Source organism: Mus caroli, unplaced genomic scaffold (assembly GCF_978045245.1).
Source record: "Mus caroli unplaced genomic scaffold, Mus_caroli_1 scaffold_6, whole genome shotgun sequence".
In the NCBI taxonomy this organism is placed as follows: Eukaryota; Metazoa; Chordata; class Mammalia; order Rodentia; family Muridae; genus Mus; species Mus caroli.
In genome coordinates this window covers 95,662,144-95,684,831 of record NW_028227261.1, presented here as the reverse complement: position 1 = coordinate 95,684,831, position 22,688 = coordinate 95,662,144, and the positions used below count along the sequence as shown (strand labels likewise).

Below are 22,688 nucleotides of genomic sequence, written 5' to 3'. Positions count from 1 at the left end.
TATAGTGTTTTTGCTGTGTTACTTATGGTTTACATTAAAGGCATCCCTAATGTTTCCTGAGTGGATTTTTTTGCAACTTTGCATTCTAGTGAACAGTGGTGATGGGAGAAACTGAGGAAGATTAAGGTTACTGTGGATGCCGGACTGCATAGACCTAAAAAAAACCTAAGTGTGTTCTAGGCCTCTAAGCCTCTGGCGCAGCAATAATTTAGCAGCCGAGCCCCCCAGCCGCTTTTCTGTGACCATGCGCAACAGGCCAGATAATAGCCTATGGAAAGCACTGGAGTTTCTGAAATCCAGGCCAGCGGACCCCGGGAATCGTAGTTCCTAGCCTTTGCGCAGGCGCAGTGGGTCCCGAAGTCTTGCGCGCGCAGCTGCTGCGGGACAAGGTTCTGAACGCTTATTGCGGTGCAGCTGGCTGCGGATGCTGGTGCAGGTATTGGTGCTTTCCGCCGGTCGGTTCGGGGCTGCGCGGGTTGTGGGCTCCAAGCGCACGCCTTGGGCGGATTGGGACCCAGAGCGTCCCTCGCACCAGGCGCGCTGCGCTGCTGCAGCTGCTTTTGCGGGGGCGTGCACTTCAGCAGCACCGCGCCTTCCCGTCCTTCCATAACTCCCTGTGCTCAGGTCTTGAAAACTTCACCACCATTGGTATTTTGAACCAGATAATTCCTTGGTGTGTCTGCTCGCGTGAATGTATGTGTATGTGTGTGATCCTTTTATTAGATGTTGAGCAGCGTCTCTGGCTGTATCTATCAGAAACCTGGATCGTCCTTCCTCCGCGTTCCTAATAAGCTGGAGGTCTCCAGGCTTTGCCAGCTGACACCTGTGGGGTAAATTGCCGCTGATTTTCTCCTACGCGTTGGGAACCTGTACCTGCGTCACATTTTCACAGAGCCTCTGTTGAAGCAGCTGCGCATGTCTCAGTCACTGCGGAGTCCCAGGTACCCAAAGGGGTGCCAGGTAACATGGTGGGCGCCTGATGGTTAGCAAAGAAATAAATGACATCTCGCGTGCTGGGTGTCGGGTCCTGAGGTGGATGGTTAATGCTATGCGAATTGCAATAAGAGGCTAGTATATCCTGGCGAATAGTGGTACATCTCGGGTCCTATTTCCGAGATGTAAGTGATCTCTACAGGCCTGTCCCCACGGTGCCCATTCCCATCGTTGTAGATCCCAGTCATTTATGGTATGAATGAATGCATGCAGCACAGGCTAGGTTGTGTGCAAAAGATCATTTAGAGATCAAAAGGAATTTCACACGATGGTGGTGGCCTGTCAACAGAGAAGAGTCGGAGCTTTTGTTTTTGATATGGTTCCTGTGAGGTTCCCCCAACCGCTGGTGGGGTGGGTGTGGGGGGTTAATGAGGGTTGAAACCACATGCTAGGCAAGTGTTCTATCACTGAGCAGTATCCAGCCCTGGTTTTATTTTGTGTTTATGAGTGTTTTGCCTGCATGTATATCTGCACTGTGCGATTGTCAGAGAAGAGAGTGTTTGATTCCCTGAAACTGGAGTTACAGATGGTTGTGGGCTGCTATGTAGGTGACAGGAATAGAATCAGTCAGAGGTTCCTCTGCTAAAGCCGCAATGCTCTTCACCCCTGAGACCCGGGAGCCCTGTTTGGAAGAATGAGCACAGGATTGTTAGGAGTAGGAAGGCATCATTCCAAGTGATGAGGGGGCGGGAATCTCTCTGGTGTAAAAGACAGGGAGAGTTTGTGTGTGGTATTTCTCTATGGCTGCAGTGTCAGTCTATGAGGTATCCAGGCAAATCTTAAGATTATTCTTTGTGCCCTCTGCTTTGAACTTGGTCTTGGTGAACCCTGTTAAGGGCTTCCAGGCAGGGAAATGACAGGATGGGCTTCTGAGAATTAGAAGAAATCCTTTGGCTACAGCTCAAGAGTGGATTGAAGACAACTAGACTTACAAGAGAAGCTCTAAGGTTCAGAGCACCTGTTGCTCTTCCAGAGGACTCAGATCCAGTTCCGATCTCAGACATGGCAGCTCACCGCCTTCTGTAACTTCAGCTCCAGGGATCCAATGCCACCTCCTGACCTCCATGGGCACCAGAAACACTTGTGGTACACATACATACAGGCAGGCAAAACACTCATACACATAAAATAAATTTTAAGGTAGAGAGAGTCTAGCATGTTATTTATTATATGAAAAGTAAGACTAGGGGGGAGAAATTTGGTAGTAGAATATATGAAATCAGGTTTCAGAGTTGAGTGACTGGTAGGAAATGTGTTTGTTGAAAGAGGACAGGACCTGTTACATAGGTTTGTGCCTGAATCACTTGGAACCAGGGAGATCTTCCATTCATTTTGTATGTGAGTAGTATTAATTCTGAAGTAACTGTCTGCTTGCAGAATATATTTATTTGTTTTGTTTTGTTTTGTTTTTCTGAGACAGGGTTTCTCTGTCTAGCCCTGGGTGTTCTGGAACTCACTCTGTAGACCAGGCTGGCCTGGAACTCAGAAATTCACCTGCCTCTGCCTCCCAAGTGCTGGGATTAAAGGTGTGTGCCACCACTACCCGGCCAGAGTATATTTAATTATCTTTATTTAACTCTTCAGCTTTTACTCCAAAAAGAGTCTTCTTTTAGTAGAATAGTTGGTTGGGCAGAGCTTTTCTGAACCTCTAAATATATGGGTATAGGTGGAAGGGGGGTTCGTGTGTAATAAAAAAAAAATCAATGTTTTCAGAATTAACGATCCCTTTACTCATTTAATGTCTTCTGTTTCTTCTTGACAGTTCCTTCACGACTGTAATTTGGATTCCTGGAGCCTTTGGTAGTTTGCCGTGCATAGATAGTACCTGTTGGCAGATCACACTGATACTCAGATAGTCTAAAGAGGACTGGATTCCTGCTGGTGATACAATGCAAGCTTTAGTGCCCTCAAACATGACGACAGGCCCCTCAGCTTTGGCTTTGAGTGAACAGAGCAGGGTCCCCAGAGTGGATACTCTGAGGGTCCAGGAGAGTATGTTAAGAGGATATGCTGATGACCTGGAGTCTTTCAGGCAGAAGTTCAGGTGGTTTTGTTACTCACAGGAAGAGGGACCCAGAAAAACCCTGAATCAACTCTGGGAACTCTGCAAGCAGTGGCTGAGACCAGACGTTCACACCAAAGAGCAGATCTTAGAGCTGTTAGTGTTTGAGCAGTTCCTGAGGGTTCTGCCTGGAGAGATGAGGATTTGGGTAAATTCTCAGCATCCTGGGAGTAGTGTGGAGGTGGTGACCCTGGTAGAAGACTTGAACCAAACACTTGAAGAAAAGGAAGGTGAGAGTTACAGGTGGAGTGTGGGGGTGGGGGTGGGGGTGAGAGGGGCCCCCTAAGATATGAAGTAAACCTCTCAAAGGAAGCAATACTGCTAAGATTGAAAGTAACGATTACAATTATATATTTAAAAATAAAGGATAATTTAAGGCAGCGGTTCTCAACCTGTCGGTCAAGACCTCTTAGGGGGTCATATATCAGATATCCTGCATATCAGATATTTACATTATGATTCATAACAGTAGCAAAACTACAGTTATGAAGTAGCAACAAAATAATTTTATGGTTGGGGTCACCACAACATGAGGAGCTCTATTAAAGAGTCATGGCACTAGGAACATTGGGGACCACTGATTTAAGGGAAACATTCTATTTTACAGCTTACTTCTGATCAGTTCTACATTGTGGGGTCTCTTGTTAGAGACCCTAATTTTAGAAGGTGATCATGTTGCAGTGATACACAAATCAGAGAGGAGTCAGGCAACCCACATGTTAGGTATGTAAGTTATCTGTGTGACCACAAATCAAATGGGTGGCAGCAAACAGTACTTCCTCCTAGCCATCTTAGAGCTTGTGGTAGAACCCAGTCTGCCCATCGCTGCCCCTGTGTGAAGATTCCTACAATGAAGAAGCCATTGCTAACAGCCATCTGTAAGGAAGAACAAGTTTCTTAAATTAATCCTCTTACATCTTTATATACCTCTTTCTTTATATAATTTCCCCCTAGCTATCTGGTCAATAAAAAATGCCAACAGTTCTTGTTATAAGATGGTAGAGAATGATTTGAAAAATTATTTCCCCTTACTTGAAAAAGAATTGTCATCTGAAGATGTTCAGTATGTTCAGTCACTGTGAGTTGGAGCTCCCAGACCTCACCCTCTGCTGTTCCCCCTCAAACTCACACTGGAGTTCTCTCTCTCTCTCTCTCTCTCTCTCTCTCTCTCTCTCTCTCTCTCTCTCTCTTTTTTAAGAAACATTTTATGTAAGTACACTGTATCTGTCCTCAGACACCCCGGAAGAGGACATCAGATCTCCTTATGGATGGTTGTGAGCCACCATGTGGTTGCTGGGAATTGAACTCAGGATCTCTGGAAGAGCAATCAGTGCTCTTAACCACTGAGCCATCTCTCCAGCCCCTGAAGTCCTCTTGCTTTTTAGCTATTATCTGTAGAAATCAGCTAGCAATCCCAGGGGCACATTTTTTTGGGGGGTGGGGGTGGTTAGCATAGTGTTCAGTCAGCAGCTATAAATAATATTTGAGCAGAGCTGGTTTACCTTGGTAGATCTTATAAATTAAAAATACTAGCCAGGCGTGGTGGTGCACGCCTTTAATCCCAGCACTCGGGAGGCAGAGGCAGGCGGATTTTGAGTTCAAGGCCAGCCTGGTCTACAAAGTGAGTTCCAGGACAGCCAGAGCTACACAGAGAAACCCTGTCTCGAAAAACCAAAAAAAAAAAAATTTTTCCTAAACTCTTTATTGTACAGAGTGCTATATAGCTAACGATATATCAAAGGAAGGAATTCAGTTTTGTAGACTCAACAGAAAAGGTCTTTTGAGAAAATAGTGGGGGAAAGCCTATATAAAATGATCTCTGTGGCAGTTCTGCATCCTAAAGAGAAGGAAAACTTGATTTCTTTACTCTGCTCCAGAGAACCATGAAACACTGTGGTATTATAAAATAAGTATTTAGGTTTTCACACATCCCCCAGGCCTGCAGCCCCTGTAACCCTTGTCATGTCCCAAGTGACTAGAGCAATAAATGCCTTTCCTCTTTGGTTCCTGAAACCTGTTCCAGAACCCTCAATAGATGGTAACGTGAAAGACAGTTGTCTTGTCATTTATCATAAGCCCCTTGTAGCCATGCCTGAATTTAATGAGGTCATATTTGAAATATCCATAAATAATCACCCATGAAGGCTGATTTCCAGTGCAGCTATAGAAGGATAGAACTCACAGCTCCCACTTCCAGAGAGGGGAGGGGCTGAAAGTAAAGAGGATCACCAATGATGTTGTTGATCGTGCCTACATGATGCAGTTGTCTTCAAGAAAGCTAGGCACATGAGGATTCCAGGAGGGTGGTTACCCATGGGGAGGGCATGGAAGGAGTTTCTGTCTGGATGTGTCCAGGCTGTAGCTACATTCAGAAGCAGGCTTTGTCCTATGTAGCCTTATCTGGCTGTTTGTAGCCTTTCTACTATCCTTTATATTAAACAAGCAAATAAGCGTTTCCTCTGAGCCATCCTAGGGAATGAATCCAGCTTGAGTGGGTTGTGGTGAGTGCTGACTTAGTACAAAGAGTGGAGCTGATTTTTCCTTTCCCCAGATCTTAGCACTCAGACTTCCGCAGTTTGCAAAGAGGAGGATTTGGGAGAAGATGCAGTGGAGGTGGTGGTGACGGCGGCTCCAGATCCTGAGCCACGTGTAAGTCTACTTTCACTGGTTTTCATTCTTCAATGGAAACTGAGATATTAGTGAGGAGCATAAAGATACAAAATCAACCAAGGCAACTTGTGCTTCACTGTTTACTTGCTGTTTATTTGGATTCACAGACTAATATAATTCTAATGCTATGGTGTATTTGGAAGACCTTGGGTTCAACTGAAAGCATTTAAGGCCAGTGAGGTGATGGGGTGGGTGAAGGCTCCAGCAGATGAGTCTGATTTCAGCCCCCCCTCCCACCGCACATCTATATAGTAGAAGGAGGGAGGCAACTCCAGTGGGTTGACCTCTGACCTCCATGTTGTAACATACTTAATGCACCACCCCCATCCCCAAAATGTTTGAGGCCAGAAGCATTTACTAAATCCCAAAAGTTCATCTTGACAGAAATGAGTCAGGTGGATATAGAATTATAGTTTCCTGATATGGTAAAGAACATCACCACATAGGTAGACTCAGGAGATTAAAAAAAGAAGAAAGAAAGCAGGGCTCACAATGAAAGAAAAATGTCAATATTTCCTGAACATATTAGTCAACCAAGTGAAGTAAGAGAGAAATGAGATGTGTTGAAGTGTGAGAAACAAAGGCATATTATTTACAGACAATGCTATGGTGTATTTGGAAGACCTTGGGTTCAACTGAGTAGGTCTAGAACTCATACAGTAGCTGGGAAAAGCAACTGGCTATGAAGCGGCAAGTTTCCAGTACTCATAATTACCAGTTGGGGGTGGGGGAAATCACAGTTACACGGAATACTTCTATACAAGAACAATAATGAGCTCTAGGAGTATGTCTACTTCCCAGTCCCTGGCACTTGTAAATATTATTTGCTTGAAGAAAAATTATTTGTTACAGGTGTAGTTAAGTTATGGGTTTTAAGATGAAGAACTGATGTTACTAAAATTGGAAAGATGGCTGGGCATTGGTGACAAACATCTTTAATCCCAACACTGGGAAGCAGAGGCAGGTGAATCCCTGAGTTTAAGGCCAGCCTGGTCTACAGAGTGAGCTCCAGAACAGCAAGGGCTACACAGAGAAACCCTGTTTTGAACAATGCTAATAAAATGAAATAGAATTGAAAAGATGAGGAGTTGGTTCTGGGTTATGGGAGTAGGCCTTGAGTGTCTTCATTCAAGAAGCATAGAGAGATTGAACACAGAGTGAAGGTGGTGGTGATGCAGAGAGCGAGGCAGCTGAAGGTACTGGACCACAATCCCGGAATGTCAAGGGATGCTGGCAGCTGCTGGGAGAGGCAAAGAGTGGATTCTCCCCCAGAAACAGGCTCAAGAGAGTACACACCTGCCAGCTCCTTGATCTCCTATCCTGGCCTCTGGAATTGTGAGAGAATATAGTTCTCTTGTTTGAAGTCTCAGGGTCCTGGTATATTTTAGATGGTATAACATTGACAGGATGCTATTCCAAGCTCTTGAAGACACCATTGTCCTGCCTCCCTGACACGGGGGATGCTTTAGATTCTATCGTAGAGAAAACGAAGTTTTAAGCCACACATGATAACATGCACCTGTATAACATCAGAACGCAGGAAACTGAGTCAAGATGGCTGGTTTGAAGCCAGTGTGGGTTCCAAGCAAGTTACAAAGGAGAAAGAAACTTGGAAATGTGATTTTAATGAGTTGGTATGTTTGTGATTGTGAGTATATTACCAAACTGGATTCTCTTTGGTTGCATATTTTAAAGCATTGCTGTAGCTAGGTGTGGTGGTACACACCTACAGTCCAGTATTAGAAGCACGAAAGGAGATCCTGTGAGTTTGAAGTTAGCCTGGACCAAAGAGAGAAACATTCTCTCTGTAATAACAAGCATCACTATGTTACTTCACATGATTAAAGTTCACAACAGCTGCTAGTGTGTATTTAACTTATCTGTAGTTAGCTTATAGTCTACAAATTTGAGGATGGAGAATGTCAGTCATATCCTCATGTATGGTTTTCCTCTTAATCTTAGAAATTAATGTGTTAAGCTTAACTTGAACAGAGAAGCCTTCTACGGCCAATATTTGATGTCAGATTCTTAAGTGGGACAGGTTGGAATTGTACAGTAGTTTGTTCTGTGTTTCATGTAATAGTTATATGTACTCCAAAACTTGCTTTGAATCTTTAAAATAAATCTACAAGTCTAGACTAGAGAGATGGTATAGTGGCTAAGAACACTTGCTGGCTGTTCTTGCAAGGGACCTCAATTCAGTTCCCAGCAACCACGTGACAGGTCCCAACTGTCCTCCACTCTAATTCCAGGAGATCCAATGCTCTCTCCTACCCTCTAGAATCACAAGTCACACATGCAGAATACATACATATATGGAACAGAACATTTATGTACATAAAAATAATAAATCCTTTTAAAAATAAAAAATTTTCCAGGCCTGGCTGGACATGGTCCTATAATCCCAGCTACTGGGAAGCTGAAGCAGGAGGAACTCAAGTTCAGAACCTGCTTAAGCAACTTAGTAAGAACTACCTAACGGCAAAAAGTAAGAAGGCTGAGGTACAGAGAACACTTAGTAGCATTTACCAGTCCCTGAGTTCAGTTTCCAACTAACACACACACACACACACACACACACACACACACACACACATACACACACACACAGCTCCTAATTGCTTCTCTGAATCCTTAAGGTCTATTGGAACCAGTACCACTCACAGATGCTATGCTTCATCTTCTAGGAATCTGTAACATTTGAGGATGTGTCTGTGGACTTCTCCAGAGGAGAGTGGAAGCTACTGGAACCATCTCAAAGAGAGCTATATAAGGAAGTGCTGCTGGAAAACTTAGGGACCCTAGAGTTTTTGGGTAAAGACATCTCTTCATGATCTAGCACCTAGGAAGGTAGCCTCTTTATCCTCTGTTGTCTTTATCTGAAAGATAAGTGCCATGTGACTATTTTAACTGTATCTTCTGGGCATCTGGAGCCTGACATGGCTGTTCCTAAAAATGGACCCTAAAATGTACTTTCTGTGTGATACTTCTTCCTCAGGAAGTTTTTGCTTCACTTCAGGGGACATTTGGGGCATCACTTCCTTGTCCCCAGTGTTATGCCTTCCTGTTTTTCCTCCTCCTCTATGTTTGACAGAATCTTTATCCTTCTTAGAGAAGCAGGCTAAATATGAATATTGAGTCACCTTTTTTTTCTATATGTAAACAACCATTTTCTATCTCTTCTCTGAGCAGGCTCTCCGGTTTCCAAACTTGACTTGATTTCCCATCTGAAGTGGGTTAAATTGCCAAGGGTACTGGAAAAAGAAATCTCAAAAGACCCCAGACCAGGAGAGTTGGTAAAAGGTAAGAAGGAAATGAAAACTGACTGGCTGGGTGAGCCTAATGCTAGACCATAAGGTTGATGGATTAGGAAAGAGCCTTGCCTTCCTAGGGTGTTCATGTTAATGGGGGCACCACTGGTTTGGGTCCTCCAAAAAGTGGATGCCAAGACGTGTATCTCCAAGATAGAGATTTGTTGGGAGAAATTTCAAGTGAAGACAAATGTAGTTGGGATTGCTGCTGCGAGAGCGTAGTGCAGGTGTAACCTCTGAGTGAGGGAGAAGGAGAGGAGGCTGAGGAGGAAGGCTCTTAAGCTGAAGATAGTTTGTAAAATTCAGGTAAGGTTTCATAGACCTGGGGCAACAAGTCACCTGAGAGGCCTCCACATCTCACAGAAATGGTCCTGGATCTGTGTACTTCACCGGCGACAATGGGAAGGTGTGTGACAGTGGCCGGATGTGGACACAGCCCCAGGGGCAGCAGGCAGTCTCCCCACAGATCTGAAAAACACATTATTATCGACATTTAAAAGACCAAATACCAAACAAGTATATCAGTAAGGTAATGACCACCGTTAAGAATGGCACGTGAATGGAGCTATGGACGTATGCGGGAGTATAGAGGAGACTCACAGTCGCTTGTCTTAGGATTATGTTTTTACATTGATGACATTTAGTAGAGACTGTACTTGACCAGCAGTGTGTGATCTGATATGCCTTGCAGGGCTGGCCACTGGCATCACTCAACACGCTCATGTGCATGGAACCTCATACTTAAACGCTCCAGGGTGTGCTGGGAATTCTGAATACCTTTTCATTTAGGGTGTTTTCAACTTACAGTGGGTTTACCAAGATGTAACTCCTTTGTAAATCAAGGAGTATCTGTATAAAGGAATATAATTTAATTAGTACTCGGACTTAATCTCCAAAGGTAGGTGGGAATTCCACCAGTAAATGCATATAATAATTCCATTTGTGTGTGTGAGTAAAATGTATGTCTAAATGTATAAGTTAAATACTTATGGATGTTTAACATCTGGAAAACATCTATGTTCGGTTTTAGTATGCTAACCTTCCAGGGATTATCTTGTTTTCCATTATGTTTCTCTATATCTTCCTAAAATTTAAAAATAACTATTTAATATGCATTTTAATAATGAAAATGCAATTACATATATTAGTACCTTTAAAAAACTTGAAACTGGCCTTTTCTGATCTACTTTCTAAAGCATTCATATTAGTCAACCTCTCAACTGTTTCTATTATAATTACATAAATAAAAACCAATTGTTTTATTATGCTTAAGCAACGGTTTAGAGATTTATCCCCAGAATGGGTTTTGCATTGTTTTGCAGTACTATACATCTTAAATATATTATTTATATTAAGGGAAAAGCAGACTTAGTAGTGATAATTATTTAACGTATACCAGTTAGTAATGAGCCAGCAGTACATAATTTAGAAATAAGAAGCAAACAATTTGAACAGATAACTGATAAAATTGAAAACACGAATGGCTCATGAACATGAAAAATGGCTCATAAACATACATTTAAAGTAGCAGTACTGTTATGAATTGAATCTGTAGCTACTTAAGGATCATTGATCTGAGGTAAGTATTGAAGCATTTTTATTCATTAGGTATTATGTAAAGTTACACACACACACACACACACACACAGTACAGAACCTGGGTCCAGTGTCTCATGCATGTTAAACATACATTCTTCCACTAAGCTATACTCCTAACTATAGGGACATAATTTGATAAACATTCAATAAGGAAATCAATAAATTAGAAAGGATGGATTATTATGTAACTGATTAAAAATACCATTTTCAAAAATTATCAATGATCCTGGAAATCTAAAAGAAAAATAACAGAACTTGGGCTGGCTTAGTGGTTAAGAACACTGGCTGTTCTAAAAAAAAAAACCTGGGTTCATTTCCAGCACCCACATGTCAGCTCATAACTGCCTGTAACTCTAGTGTCAGAGAATCTGATACCTTCACACAGACATGTATGCAGGCAAAACACCAATGCACACAAAATAAAAATAAATAAATAAAATTTTAAATAAGAAAAATAACAATACATCTTAATTTTTCTATTCTACAGGAAACAATTCACATAACTTGTGAATAATAGGATTTTGAGTTTTGGGGGGCTTTGGAGTGGTTGGTTGGTTGGTTGGTTGGTTTTGTTTGTTTGTTTTTTATTTTTCTTTATTTTTATTAGATATTTTCTTTATATACATTTAAAATGCTATCCCGAAAGTTCCTTATACCCTCCCTTCGCCCTGCTCTCCTACCCACCCACTCCACGCCCCCATGCCTGGCTTGTTTTTTATTTTTCAAGACAGGATTTCTCTGTGTAACCCTGGCTGTCCTGGAACTTGTTCTATAGATCAGGCTGGCCTTGAACTCATAGAGATCTGCCTGCCTCTGTCTTTCAGGCACCAGGGTTAAAGGCATGTGTGCTGCCATAATTATCTGTTAAAATAATAAGAAAAAAAAAAGAATAAGGAAGATGATGTACACTCTTATGATTAAAGACTGGGGTTGAAGCTGGGGAGATGTCTCAGTGCAATGCTTAGTGCTCTACAAGCATGAAGGCCCAGATGATTAGAATCTCCAGGACCCTACAAGCATGAAGGCCCAGATTAGAATCTCCAGGACCCTACAAGCATGAAGGCCCAGATTAGAATCTCCAGGACCCATAGAAAAACCAAGCATGGTCTTCTGTGCCTGTAATCCCAGCCTTGCAGCAGACATGGGTAGACTGAGCAATTGTTGGCCAGCTAGGCTAGCTGAGACATCCAGCCCCTGACTCAGCCAAAGACTGTATTTTTTTTAAAAAGTGGAGAGTGGCAAAAGATACCCAGCATCCTCCTCTGACCTCTGCATGCATGAACAATGGGCATGTGCATTCCCACATTCAGCCACACGCACACTCAAACACACACACACACACACACACACACACACACACACACACACACACACACTACAAGGGAGAAACCAGAGTGAATAATAATACAGTTAATTAAATGAATTCAGAGTTCTAAGACAAACACAAGGAATATATGGCTTTGGAGAAAGTTCCATTTTGATTATGGGACTTTGAGCCTTTGATCCTGTCAGATTTATTAAAATGTGCTGGGGCACTGCATGCTAGGTTATAGGTTTTCAGACCCAAAGAATAGGATTAAGAGTGTTGTGATCTGGGTGGAACAATAAATGGATACCTGGTTATAATGGATTCAGGATTGGCAGGGCCAGACAGTGGTAGCGGTGAAGGCTTATTATAGGTGGTACTGCATGTTGGTGAAGTGATTGGGATTTTATATAAAAATCCATGCATTTGTCTGTTTTGAGGAATGGCTATATAATATAGGGATCAAAAGGATAGACTGTGGCATCAAATTAAAATATGGCTTTAGGGTCCAAAGAGATGACCCAGAAGTTAAGATGGCTGGCTGTTCTTCCAGAGGACCTGGATTCCCAGCACACACGTGGCAGCTCCCGACCATCTATAACTCGTTTTCTGGTCCCCATGCACACTACACACACGTAGTCCACAGACAGACATATAGGTAAAACACTCATACAAAATTAAAATCAAAGAATCTTAAATCTAGCTTTCACCACTTCCAATACATATGACTTTGGACAAGCTTCCAGTTCTCTGTATGTCCAACTGTGACATCCATAAAACAAGTGACAAGATGTACTTCATTGGTTGTTGTGAGGATTAAGGAAAACAGTGCAAATACAGTGCTCATTTGGGACCAGCCATTTGGTAAGCATACAAAGATAAGGTCTGAGTATAGAGAGATTAAGCAGGTTTGAACCTGGTGTAGAAATTGGAAAGAAGAGTGAAGACTTGCACCTTTCCTCACATAAACCACAAGCTTTTCATTGTCCACACTGTTTTTCCTAGCCTCTGTGTTGATCTTGCTTTTCTATATCACTTTTTCTCTTGTCTGTTTTCTGCAGCGGTAACTGATAACTATCTAAACCATATTTCTTAAATCATTACTGTGTTCCTATGTCTGTCCCAACTACAGCGGTTTCCTTTGTTGCAAATGGGAAATACTTGCTCTGTTATCTCTTCTAGAGAGTGAGTCTAGAAGTGAATTGGATGCTTTTATGGAAGACTTGACTTTAGAGAAAACAGTGGAGTACTGCTTCAGTGATGGTGGTTATGGCTTAAAGACAGAATTCCAGAGGCGACATGGCAAACCCAAGAAAGATCATGGCAAGCGGAGTGGCCGTGAGAATCGAGAGTCTGAGACAAAAGGGACCTCCCCTGGGAAGAGTGTGAAGCAGACTTCTGACACACTCAAACATCGGAAAGCCTACTTATCAAAGATGTCTCAGAGGTCCAGGGAAGGCAAGAAGCCCTTCAGCTTTCATTCAGCTCTCGTAAACCGCAGAGAGCTCAGTGGGGAAAAGTTGAGAAAATGCAGTAAACCCGAGAAGGACCCACGTCGCCATTTATCTCCTGCTGAACGTAAGAGACATCCCAAAATTGGTTCCTTGAGTAAGACCGAGACCTGTAGTAAGTGTGGGGTAGCCTTTACTCAAATCTTAGAGAATTGCATTGAGAGCTCTCAGTGTGAAAAATGCCGGAAGAATTTGTTTCAAGATGAGGCCCCAAATCAAGACAAGGAGCCTGATCCTGAAGAACCCAGTAAGTGCAGGAAGTGTGGCAAGGCCTTTGAGCCTGGTACGAAACGCTCCGTGTGTCTCGAGTGTAGAAATGCCCCCAAAGCTAGCTCCTCACCCAAGCCACATAAAAAAGCTGACCGAAAAGAAAAGCGTTACAAGTGCAATGAATGTGGGAAGCATTTTGCCGAGTTATACTTTCTCAACCACCATCAAAGAACCCACACTGGAGAGAAGCCTTACGTGTGTAAACACTGCGGGAGACCTTTCAACGACTACTCGTCATTTTATCAACACCAGAGGATTCACACTGGAGAGAAACCATATACATGTAAGGAGTGTGGGAAATCCTTCACTCACAGCTCTTCTCTTTCAAAACATCAGAGGATACACACTGGAGAGAAGCCCTATAAGTGTAACGAGTGCGGAAAAGCCTTTAGACAAAATTCTTGCCTTACTCGACATCAGAAGATCCACACTGGCGAAAAACCATTTTTGTGTAAGGACTGTGGACTGTCTTTCCGCCTCTTTAGTAGTATCATGTATCATCAAAGACTCCATGCGGGAGAGAAGCCCTACAAATGTACCCACTGTGAGAAAGGTTTCCCCTCTCATTCCCGCCTCAGTCGGCATTTGAGGTGTCACACTGGTGCGAAACCATACAAGTGCAAAGAATGTGGGAAAACTTTCAGACAGAGTTCGTCGCTTAATTTACATATCCGAACTCATACAGGAGAGAAGCCCTACAAGTGCGATTACTGTGGAGCGGCCTTTACCCGGAGCACAATCCTCATTGAACACGTCAAAACTCACACTAACGTACAATACGAATGTAAGAAGTGTGGTAAGACATTTAAAAGCCGTACGACCAGTCTTAAACATCAATGTTCACAGTAATCCTGGGGATAGAGGATGGGGAGGGGTGGTTAATTCAGACCGGGCACTTATTTAAAAGCTCGAATGATAAACTACCCACTGCATTGATTAGAAGCTTCAGCCTTAATGGGTTCCCAACCAGGAATAGACTTCTTCCCCTTTGGCCCTCTCCTTGAGGGTGGTCAGTTTTGATTAAACCTGCTAAAGTCATATTGACGTGAGGAAAGCTGTGATGTGAAACGATTCTGAGAAGCCAAACTTTAAGTTTCCTTCAAGGAATTCTCCTTTGGGTCTCCCTTTCACTGCCATACTGGAAAAGACCATACCTGGACTCTCATAATCTGGGTTCTAACCCAGTTTGCCAGCCAACCACTGTGTCACCTTAAACAAGTCATTTGGACCCTCTGAATATTATTTTCTTTACCAGTGGAGTTGAAGAGATGAAGACTTCTAAGTTTCCTTTTTATTTGATACATTGATACTGCAGAAATAGTTTGAGCATTTTTAACTCTTTGGAATTGTTGCATCCAGTAGATAAGTCCCTTCTTACAGGTTAGTGAACTTCTAGATTAGTGAGAATGTGGAATGCTTGGTGTGGGATCCTAGAATGTGATGAACAGAACATACCAAGGAAGTTCCATGAAGTGTGCTTTCAGAGAATGTTCTAATTTGCACAAGTCACCTCAGCTCTCCATCTTTTGAGTTTTGCCTCGGTGGGTTGAAAATCCAGAGAGCTTGTACCTGAGCTAGCTCAGTCCTAATGGTAATGGACCTAGGAGAGAAACCAAAAACTTACTGTTTAGGGTGGATTACCTCCCCGCAGTGAGCCCAGCCTCCTGCACCTCTGTAAGAATTCTGTATGACGAAAGTCACAGGATGTCAGATTGAATCAGATTGGGGCCTTAGACTGTTTTTTAGTTGTGGAGTGGAATATGTTTATACACACAAAGCTTTCACTACTTAGAAATATGGAATCTCATGTGTTGAAGAAAGTAGAGTTTGTCTTTTCAAATGTACAGGAGCTGACTCCATTAGTCTGTTATTTCCATGAGTGCTCAGCTGGTCCTGGGTCGTGGTTGCCACTTTAGATGCCATGTTTCTCTTATAACTGGCTTTCTTATGGCAGGCATGTGATATTTTTTTTTCTTTTTGTTACCATGCCCTTTGGATGATATATACACTAAAATCTCAAGGGACTCTATTGATAAGAAGTGAAAGTCAGGAAAAGAACACTTAAATAAGTTGTGGTTGATAGATTCTTTTGTGATGTGAATCTTCAGTGGAATACGGGTATTGATGGGTATTCCTAAAATTTGTCGCCGATGGAATCTTAATTTCTAACTAGAAAAGGAATTAAAGACTCTGAATGAGGCTATTTTGGGTCTCACATCATTAGATTCCAGAAGGGCCTGATTGTGGTAAAGAAGTTCCTGAAGTTGAAATTGGAGGCAATTGCTCATGAAGAGAGCTAAAGCAAGACTCTGGCCTTATGGGCATGGCGGGTCTATAGCGTTGATCTGACGTTCAGGAATATCAGGAATATTTGCTAATGTAATGTGCTTAGGTCTGAAATGCTACTTCTGGATATAAGGGTGGGTCCTTCTGGGTGGTCCTTCCTAAAGCCCAAAAGAATCAGACATTGCTTCATGATAAATTGATCAGTATAGCTGTTGCCAAACAGACCAAGTAAACACATTCCTGACACCAAAGGACCATGGCTTATATGAATCTTTCACATGGGCTTAAGGATTTCCTGAAACAGTATATTTTATTGAAATAGTTAATGAAGTACATACAACCACTCTTGAGAGTTGTTCCAGAATGTTCTAGGGGATTTTACAAGAGAATGTTTTTATCCCAATCTAAGTTGGGGATTAGAATCAACACCTCATTTAAATTTTATTAAAATATAGAATACATATGCTCAAAACCAAGGTTTGCTATTTGTATGAGTTTTCATCAGTTTTACTGAAGTACACATTCACTACCATAATCCGTTTTTCAGAACATCACCCTAATAAGAGTAGCCACTGGATACACCCATTTATACATAATTCTTGGTCTCATCTCTGACCCCAGGTAACCACTAACCTTGTATTAACAGAATAGCCTTTTCTAGTCATTTTATATTGGCCTTTATTTCCTTATTACCATCATGGTTTTAGGTTTATGCATGTTCTAGCCTATGTGATTTCTTACTATTAAGATGTTGTATGTCAGTATTGATTGTTGTTAAATAATATTCTATTATATGATACTTCCGCCCATGTACCTATGAGAGGACATTCCCTTCCTTCTCCTTAGGTGGTTGGCTGTTAGGAACAACACTGTGAATGTAATGTGTAAGTCTGTGTAGACAATAATTTTAATTGTTTTGCTCAGTAGACATCTATGGGTAAAGTTTCTGAGTCATGTAAATTTTTGTTTAGCTATGTAGGAAACTGCCACATTGCTTTCCAGTGTGACTACATCCTTTTAAATTCTGGCCAGCAGCATGTGAAGGTTCCATTTTCTTTACACCTGGGCCAATCTTTAAAAAAATGTTAGTCACTCTGATGAGGGGCATTTTTATTTGCTTTTAATTTGCATCTCCCTGATGACTGACCTCATCATCTGCCTTTCATATATCTCCTTGGAGTTTTTTCAGATTCCTTATCCACTTAAAAGTCAGGCTAGTTGAGTTATAATAAGTTCTTTATGTACATACAATCCCTCATCCAATATGAACTTTCTATCACTGTGTACTAGAGGGAAACTTTAAACCCTACTGCAAAATATTTATCAATAGCAAATAAATTGCACAAAAGCTATTCAGTCTGACCCAGCACCCATGTACTTAAGTCAATTTTGAGATTGTCAGTGCATCTAAGGATTTTTAATTTATGGTTTGTGACTCCTCATAGAATTTCTCCTTAAAGCTTCATTTAGCATTTTTGTCTGTTTATAATGATAAGTATTTTAATCGTCTATAGTTTTAAACGAAGTCCTCGCTCTTTAGAATGTTTCGAAATGAGTTTCCATATAGAGATTTCTTTTCCATCATGGGACAACAAAGCATCTGCCAGTGAGTTAACTTTTATTCTTTTTACTTTAGACATAAAACATGTGTGCTATAAAATGAGCCGTCTCTGTTGCTTTTAGGTTGTTCTGTTCTGTGGTGTCCATGTGTGAAGTTATCGCTCATCTCCAGCCCTTGTCCGTCCTCCCACACTCACCTCATTGGAGATTGACTCTCTGGCCTCATCTCTCCCAGTCATCACAGTTCCACGTCCTCCCCTCACCTGGCTCTTGTCCATTCATTCGTCACACATATAGAAGACAATACGTGGCTTATCTCACTTGGGTAGAACATTGGAGGCATTCAAGGACATCTTCAGGTGGACTTCCTAGTGTAGAGTACATGTCCCCTGTGTCGTTGGTCCCACAAACTATTCACCTGCTCATTCACACTGAAGAACCTGAGACTCTGTACCTGACTCCTCTTAGGAGTCTGCTTTAGCAAACTGAGTGAGAGCGCTTTCAGCATGAATCACACACTGTAACCAAGTAATGAGAAAAAAACAAACAAAAAAAAAGCCCTACTATCACTTACTTTAAAAGGACAACCCATCTGGTCTTTAAACTCAGCTACAATTCTGTCTTCTTGAAAGAAACGAATCTTTCTGCCTAGCTGGAATTCCTTAACAGACAAAAAACTTTTCTAATAAATCAGATGTTTGAGACTTGAGGCAATGAATTGGTGTCTCGTTGTAAATTTAGGTGTTCTTTGAGACAATATCATCAAGAGTTTTCCTTGGGCCATGTCTTACACAGATCATCTAAAACTAAAAAAGGAATTGAAATTTTTCAAATTTGAGTCAACTGATGTTCAATAATAGAAATAAATGTATATATTCCGTGAGAAATATGTCGTTTGCTCGTGTTGACCCTGAGCAGAATTGTTCGGTGGTGTGGTGTTTCCTGCTCCCGGGGGTATCTTTCAGACTATCATTTCTCCAGTGTTTTGAGTAGAGTGTAATACTTGGGTTTACTTTCATCTGATCTGTGGTTCTCTTTGCGCGTGTGTGCATGTGCAAGGGTCAAGCTGCCGTATAACTGGCACACTTAGAATCCGAAACCTGTTAAAAAGTCGCTTAAGGTATTTTGGTTAGAAATTTAGATTTCATTTTGCTGGGTTTTTGTGGAATTTTCTTTTGACTAAGTTGCTGAAGAGAGATGTAGATCTGAAATACCGTCTTCAGTGTTGCCTACTGTGTTATCTTTAATACTTGAACTCTGTGTCTGCTGCTACTGCTGCTGCTGCTGCTGCTACTGTAAATTGCAACTGGCATTCATCAGTGAATGTGCATTGGACCCGCTTCCAGTCCCTTCTTTCCCTACGGGGACACCTACAGTATGAGCTTCTGTGTCTGCACTGAATCCTGCCTTAGAAATACGCCTTTGACGAAACTTTAAATATTTTTTCATGTATTTTTACCTATAGAATAATCATGACTCCAGTAAGAAGCACTTTGATTTATGGTTATGAACTGTACAGGTAACGCCTCACTGTGCTATCTGCCTAACGTGTTGATGTAATCCTTTATGATATCCCATCTGTGCAGAGATAAATGTCATTTGTCGGTTTGTCAATGCTGACTAGATTGGTGACGTATTTGTGCATCACTGAAGAGCGCACCTCTTCTGCAGTGTTAAGAGCACCCTGTATGGTGCGGTAGTTAAAATGAATCACAGCTAAACAATAAAGTTGTATTTAATGAAGAATACCTCTTGCTTTGGGTTTCCACCTCTTGCTTTGTTTTGTTTTGTTTTTTTTTAACTTTTTAAATTTTGTTTCTTTGTTTGTATGTATGCATGTGTGAACACGCCTGTCATGTCATGTGTGTGGAAGCCAGAAGACAGTTGTGAGAGTTGATTTTCTTCCTCTATATGTGCCTTCCAGGGATCAAATGTAGGTTGTCAGCCTTGGTGGCAGACCCCTTGCTTGCTAAGACATTAGCCATAGCTATTTTTTTAAAAGACGTGCCACTCATATCTTCAGTTCTCAATAGCCTCCACTGGTTACCAGATTAGACAGTAGGGTTGGGGAAAGAAATGTTAGCCAGAGAAGGCAGTGAGCTGCAGCAGCTCGGTTCAGTAAAGGATGGTTCCCCAGACTGATCTCCAGTACCTTGCTACTCTGCAAAATCTTGCAGCTATTTCATCTACATCATGTGACCTTCAAGTTCCAAGAGGCAAACAAAGGAGAGATGCAGTGTCCAAAGCCTTTAAACTGTGGCCTAGTGCTCTGCCCTGCACACATTAATCCTGGAAACCGGTCTGGGAAGGTGAGGGAATGACGGAGTAGATGCGGACAGAAGATCAGGTGGCCATGCTCACTCCGCTGGCGCACCACCAACTACCACAAGACCTCAGAACCTTTGCATGTTTATTATGTACAGCACAGAGTAGAGGGGAGCTAGACTCTGCAGGTCTCTCCAGGCCACCAGGCTCAGGTTGTCCTCACCCAGGAGGAGGAAGCAGTAGTTGCCAGTGTCTGCAATACACTGCTCAATAGTTCATAAGCACTCGTACTTCCATGGACTGTCAACATTCGCACTTGGACTAGAGAAAGACTTTGCCATACCTCTGAACCTCACCAGGAAAGCTTTGGCACTCTTGTGGGTCTGGGGCACTGGGGTTCCTTGGCTTGGCTGTGCCACATTCAAGACTTCGTCTGCACCTCTACATTCAATCAGCTCTCACCACCCCACAGCCCAGAAACAGCTTAGAGCCATTGGTCATATGTAGGTGACAAGGTGCTCCAGGGCACTACAGGGTGTCCCCAGGATAGTGTCCTAGGGTCCTTTTAACATTTGGGGGAACTTTTAAAGTCAAAAGTCTATTTTTGTTTCAATTTTTCATGCAATCTTTAAATCTTTCATGCATTTTAACTAAAACAGAATGTTATCACTTTTCCCCTGCCTTGGGGAGCAGCCAGCCCCTCCCAGTTGTCTTCCTTGATCTTTCTCTACCTTATGCCTTGAGACAGGGCTGTCACCGAATCTAGAGCTCACTGACATTGCTAGTCTGGCTAACCAGCTTGCTCTGGGGAGTCCATGCCTCCCCCTCCTCCATACTGGGATCACACTAGGGCCAACATATGCACCTGGCTTTTCAGTAGGTCCTGAGGATCCAAATTCAAGTCCTCATGATTACACTGCGAGCATCTTAACCACTGTGAGCATCACCCCAGCTTATTACACCCTTACTTGACAGTAAGAGACTCCAGGTTCTATTGTCCTTATTGGATCAAACCTTCATGGAACCATCTTGTGTCCTACCACTCTCTCATCAGGTGCTCCTTGCTCCTCTCCAGCTAAGACTTCCGGGACCTGTCCCTCCCTTTAGGTTGCTGTGTTCCTTGACAAATATCTCCAACACCCCCACCAGGCCCCACAGCCACACAGTAGCTCTACTCTTGCTCTGACCTCCACATGTGCATGATCCTGCCTGGGCTCCAGCTGCCTGTACCAGATCCTTCATTTCCCTGTGAAAACCTGCCCCATCCACCTTGGGACCACATAGCTCCCTCTGAGACGTCCTATGGGTGACACTGCATAGGCTACCTGAACTTCTTTACTAGGTTGTCCTTGTGTATGGTGTCCCCTTGTTCTGCTGTCTTTGAGTCCACCCTCCTGTTCAAACACCACCCTCACTCTTCTTGGATGCTGCCTCCTCCAATCAGGCCATGTTCCCCCACCCACACTGACTGCTTTCTCACTCTCTTGTAGGCTCTCAAAGGCCCACTGAGATGAGAAACCCTCTTTAGCTGGGCAGTGGTGGTGTACACCTTTAATCCCAGCACTCAGGAGATCCCAGCACAAGCAGATCTTTCAGTTTGAGGCCAACCTGGTCAACAGAGTGAGTTCCAGGATAGCCAGGGATACAGTAAAACCCTGACTCAGAAAACCAAAACCAACAACAAAAGCCCTCTGCACTGTGTTCAATCACATTGCTTTAGTGTTCCGGGCCTCTTCATCATTCACTCCCAACCTGACCCCACCCCACTCTTGGACTCTGTATGCCTGGCAGCCAGCCTCCATCAGTGAGCTCTGCTCTGAGCCATGGCAGCTTCCCCAGTCCAAATCTCAGCTGGCAAGCACCTGCCGTTCCAATTCATGTCTTTAGGACTAAATGGCTTGATAAGAGAAGACACAGCCAGCAGTGGTAATGCACACTTTTAATGCTAGCACGTGGAAGGCAGAGGCAGTCAGGTCTCTGTGAATTTGAGGCCAGCCTGGTCTACAGAGTGAGTTCCAGGACAGCCATGGCTACATAGTGACACCCTGTCTTGAAAAAGAACGGGCTTAGGGAATGGACCCAAAGCTTTAAAAGGTTTAATTTTCAGTGGCGGGGGGGGGGGGAGGGGGGAGGGGGAAAGGGGGAAGGGGGGAGGGCAAGACAGGGCTCCTCTATGTAACAGCTCTGACTGGCCTGTAGAGTATTAGTTTTTAATTGTATTTGTCAGCAAAATGTTTCCAGAATGTTCAGGACTCAGAAGGTACCAGTGTACAGAACAGTTTGTCTCTTCCCCTAACACTCCTCAGCCCCAGCTGTTGTAAGTGACAGATTCCTCCCTTGATCTGTTAGCGTCACTACACAGCACACCAGTGCGGGCTGGCCCTGAGAACTGCATAGATCAGCAATGTGGCTTTTTTTCCCCCCTCCTAGTATCTATAAACAGTTGGAAAAGAAATCTTTTGCCTTCAAATTATACCAAGTTCACTGTCTTAGTTAGATTTAACTCTGCCTTGGCATGTCTCACAAGTCACCTGAGTGGTGAGTCTTAACTGAAGACCCGCTTCAATTGGGCTAGCCTGTGGACAGGCCTGTGGAGGACTGTCTCATTACTAATCAGTGGAGGAGGTTAAGCCCCCTGTGGCAGGTGACTGCGCCCAGGAAATGCTACCTCCCACAGTGGGCTTAGCCAGCCTCATAGAGTGGGTACCATTTCCTCTATGTATATGAGAACGTTGGCGGAACACCAGCCTGCACGAGCCCGCTGGCAGACAGTGCTCCACCATGGTTTCTGCTGTATGTCCTTGGTTACTGAGTTCCCAGGTTAGAGGCAATGTTAACAGAATACAAAGCAGGCC

At 43.0% G+C, this 22,688-nt stretch overlaps 1 protein-coding gene across 5 annotated transcripts; it reads left to right on the top strand.

Annotated features, from left to right (window-relative positions):
• Window positions 1-366: 366 nt before the first annotated feature.
• Window positions 367-17,792, top strand: Znf483 (zinc finger protein 483). 5 transcript variants are annotated; one of them, XM_029476731.2, is made up of 7 exons: window positions 367-436; window positions 724-941; window positions 2,756-3,285; window positions 5,607-5,704; window positions 8,413-8,539; window positions 8,918-9,028; window positions 13,124-17,792. In XM_029476731.2, exons 3-7 carry the CDS (start codon window positions 2,883-2,885, stop codon window positions 14,569-14,571), a joined length of 2,187 nt encoding a protein of 728 aa, XP_029332591.1. In that variant the 5' UTR covers window positions 367-436; window positions 724-941; window positions 2,756-2,882; the 3' UTR covers window positions 14,572-17,792. The 5 variants fall into 5 exon arrangements, with proteins under 5 accessions (XP_029332591.1, XP_021017245.1, XP_029332593.1 ...); XM_029476733.2 differs by having other exon boundaries at window positions 391-436; window positions 757-941; XM_021161586.3 differs by lacking the exon at window positions 724-941 and having other exon boundaries at window positions 370-436.
• Window positions 17,793-22,688: the final 4,896 nt, after the last annotated feature.

Bases quoted from the DNA above. Each gene is read 5' to 3' on its own strand.
- Znf483 (XM_029476731.2), top strand. From the start codon at position 2,883: ATGCAAGCTTTAGTGCCCTCAAACATGACGACAGGCCCCTCAGCTTTG. The intron at 5,705-8,412 runs GTAAGTCTACTT...TTCATCTTCTAG, and splicing joins CTCCAGATCCTGAGCCACGT to GAATCTGTAACATTTGAGGA. The intron at 8,540-8,917 runs GTAAAGACATCT...TTCTCTGAGCAG, and splicing joins AGGGACCCTAGAGTTTTTGG to GCTCTCCGGTTTCCAAACTT.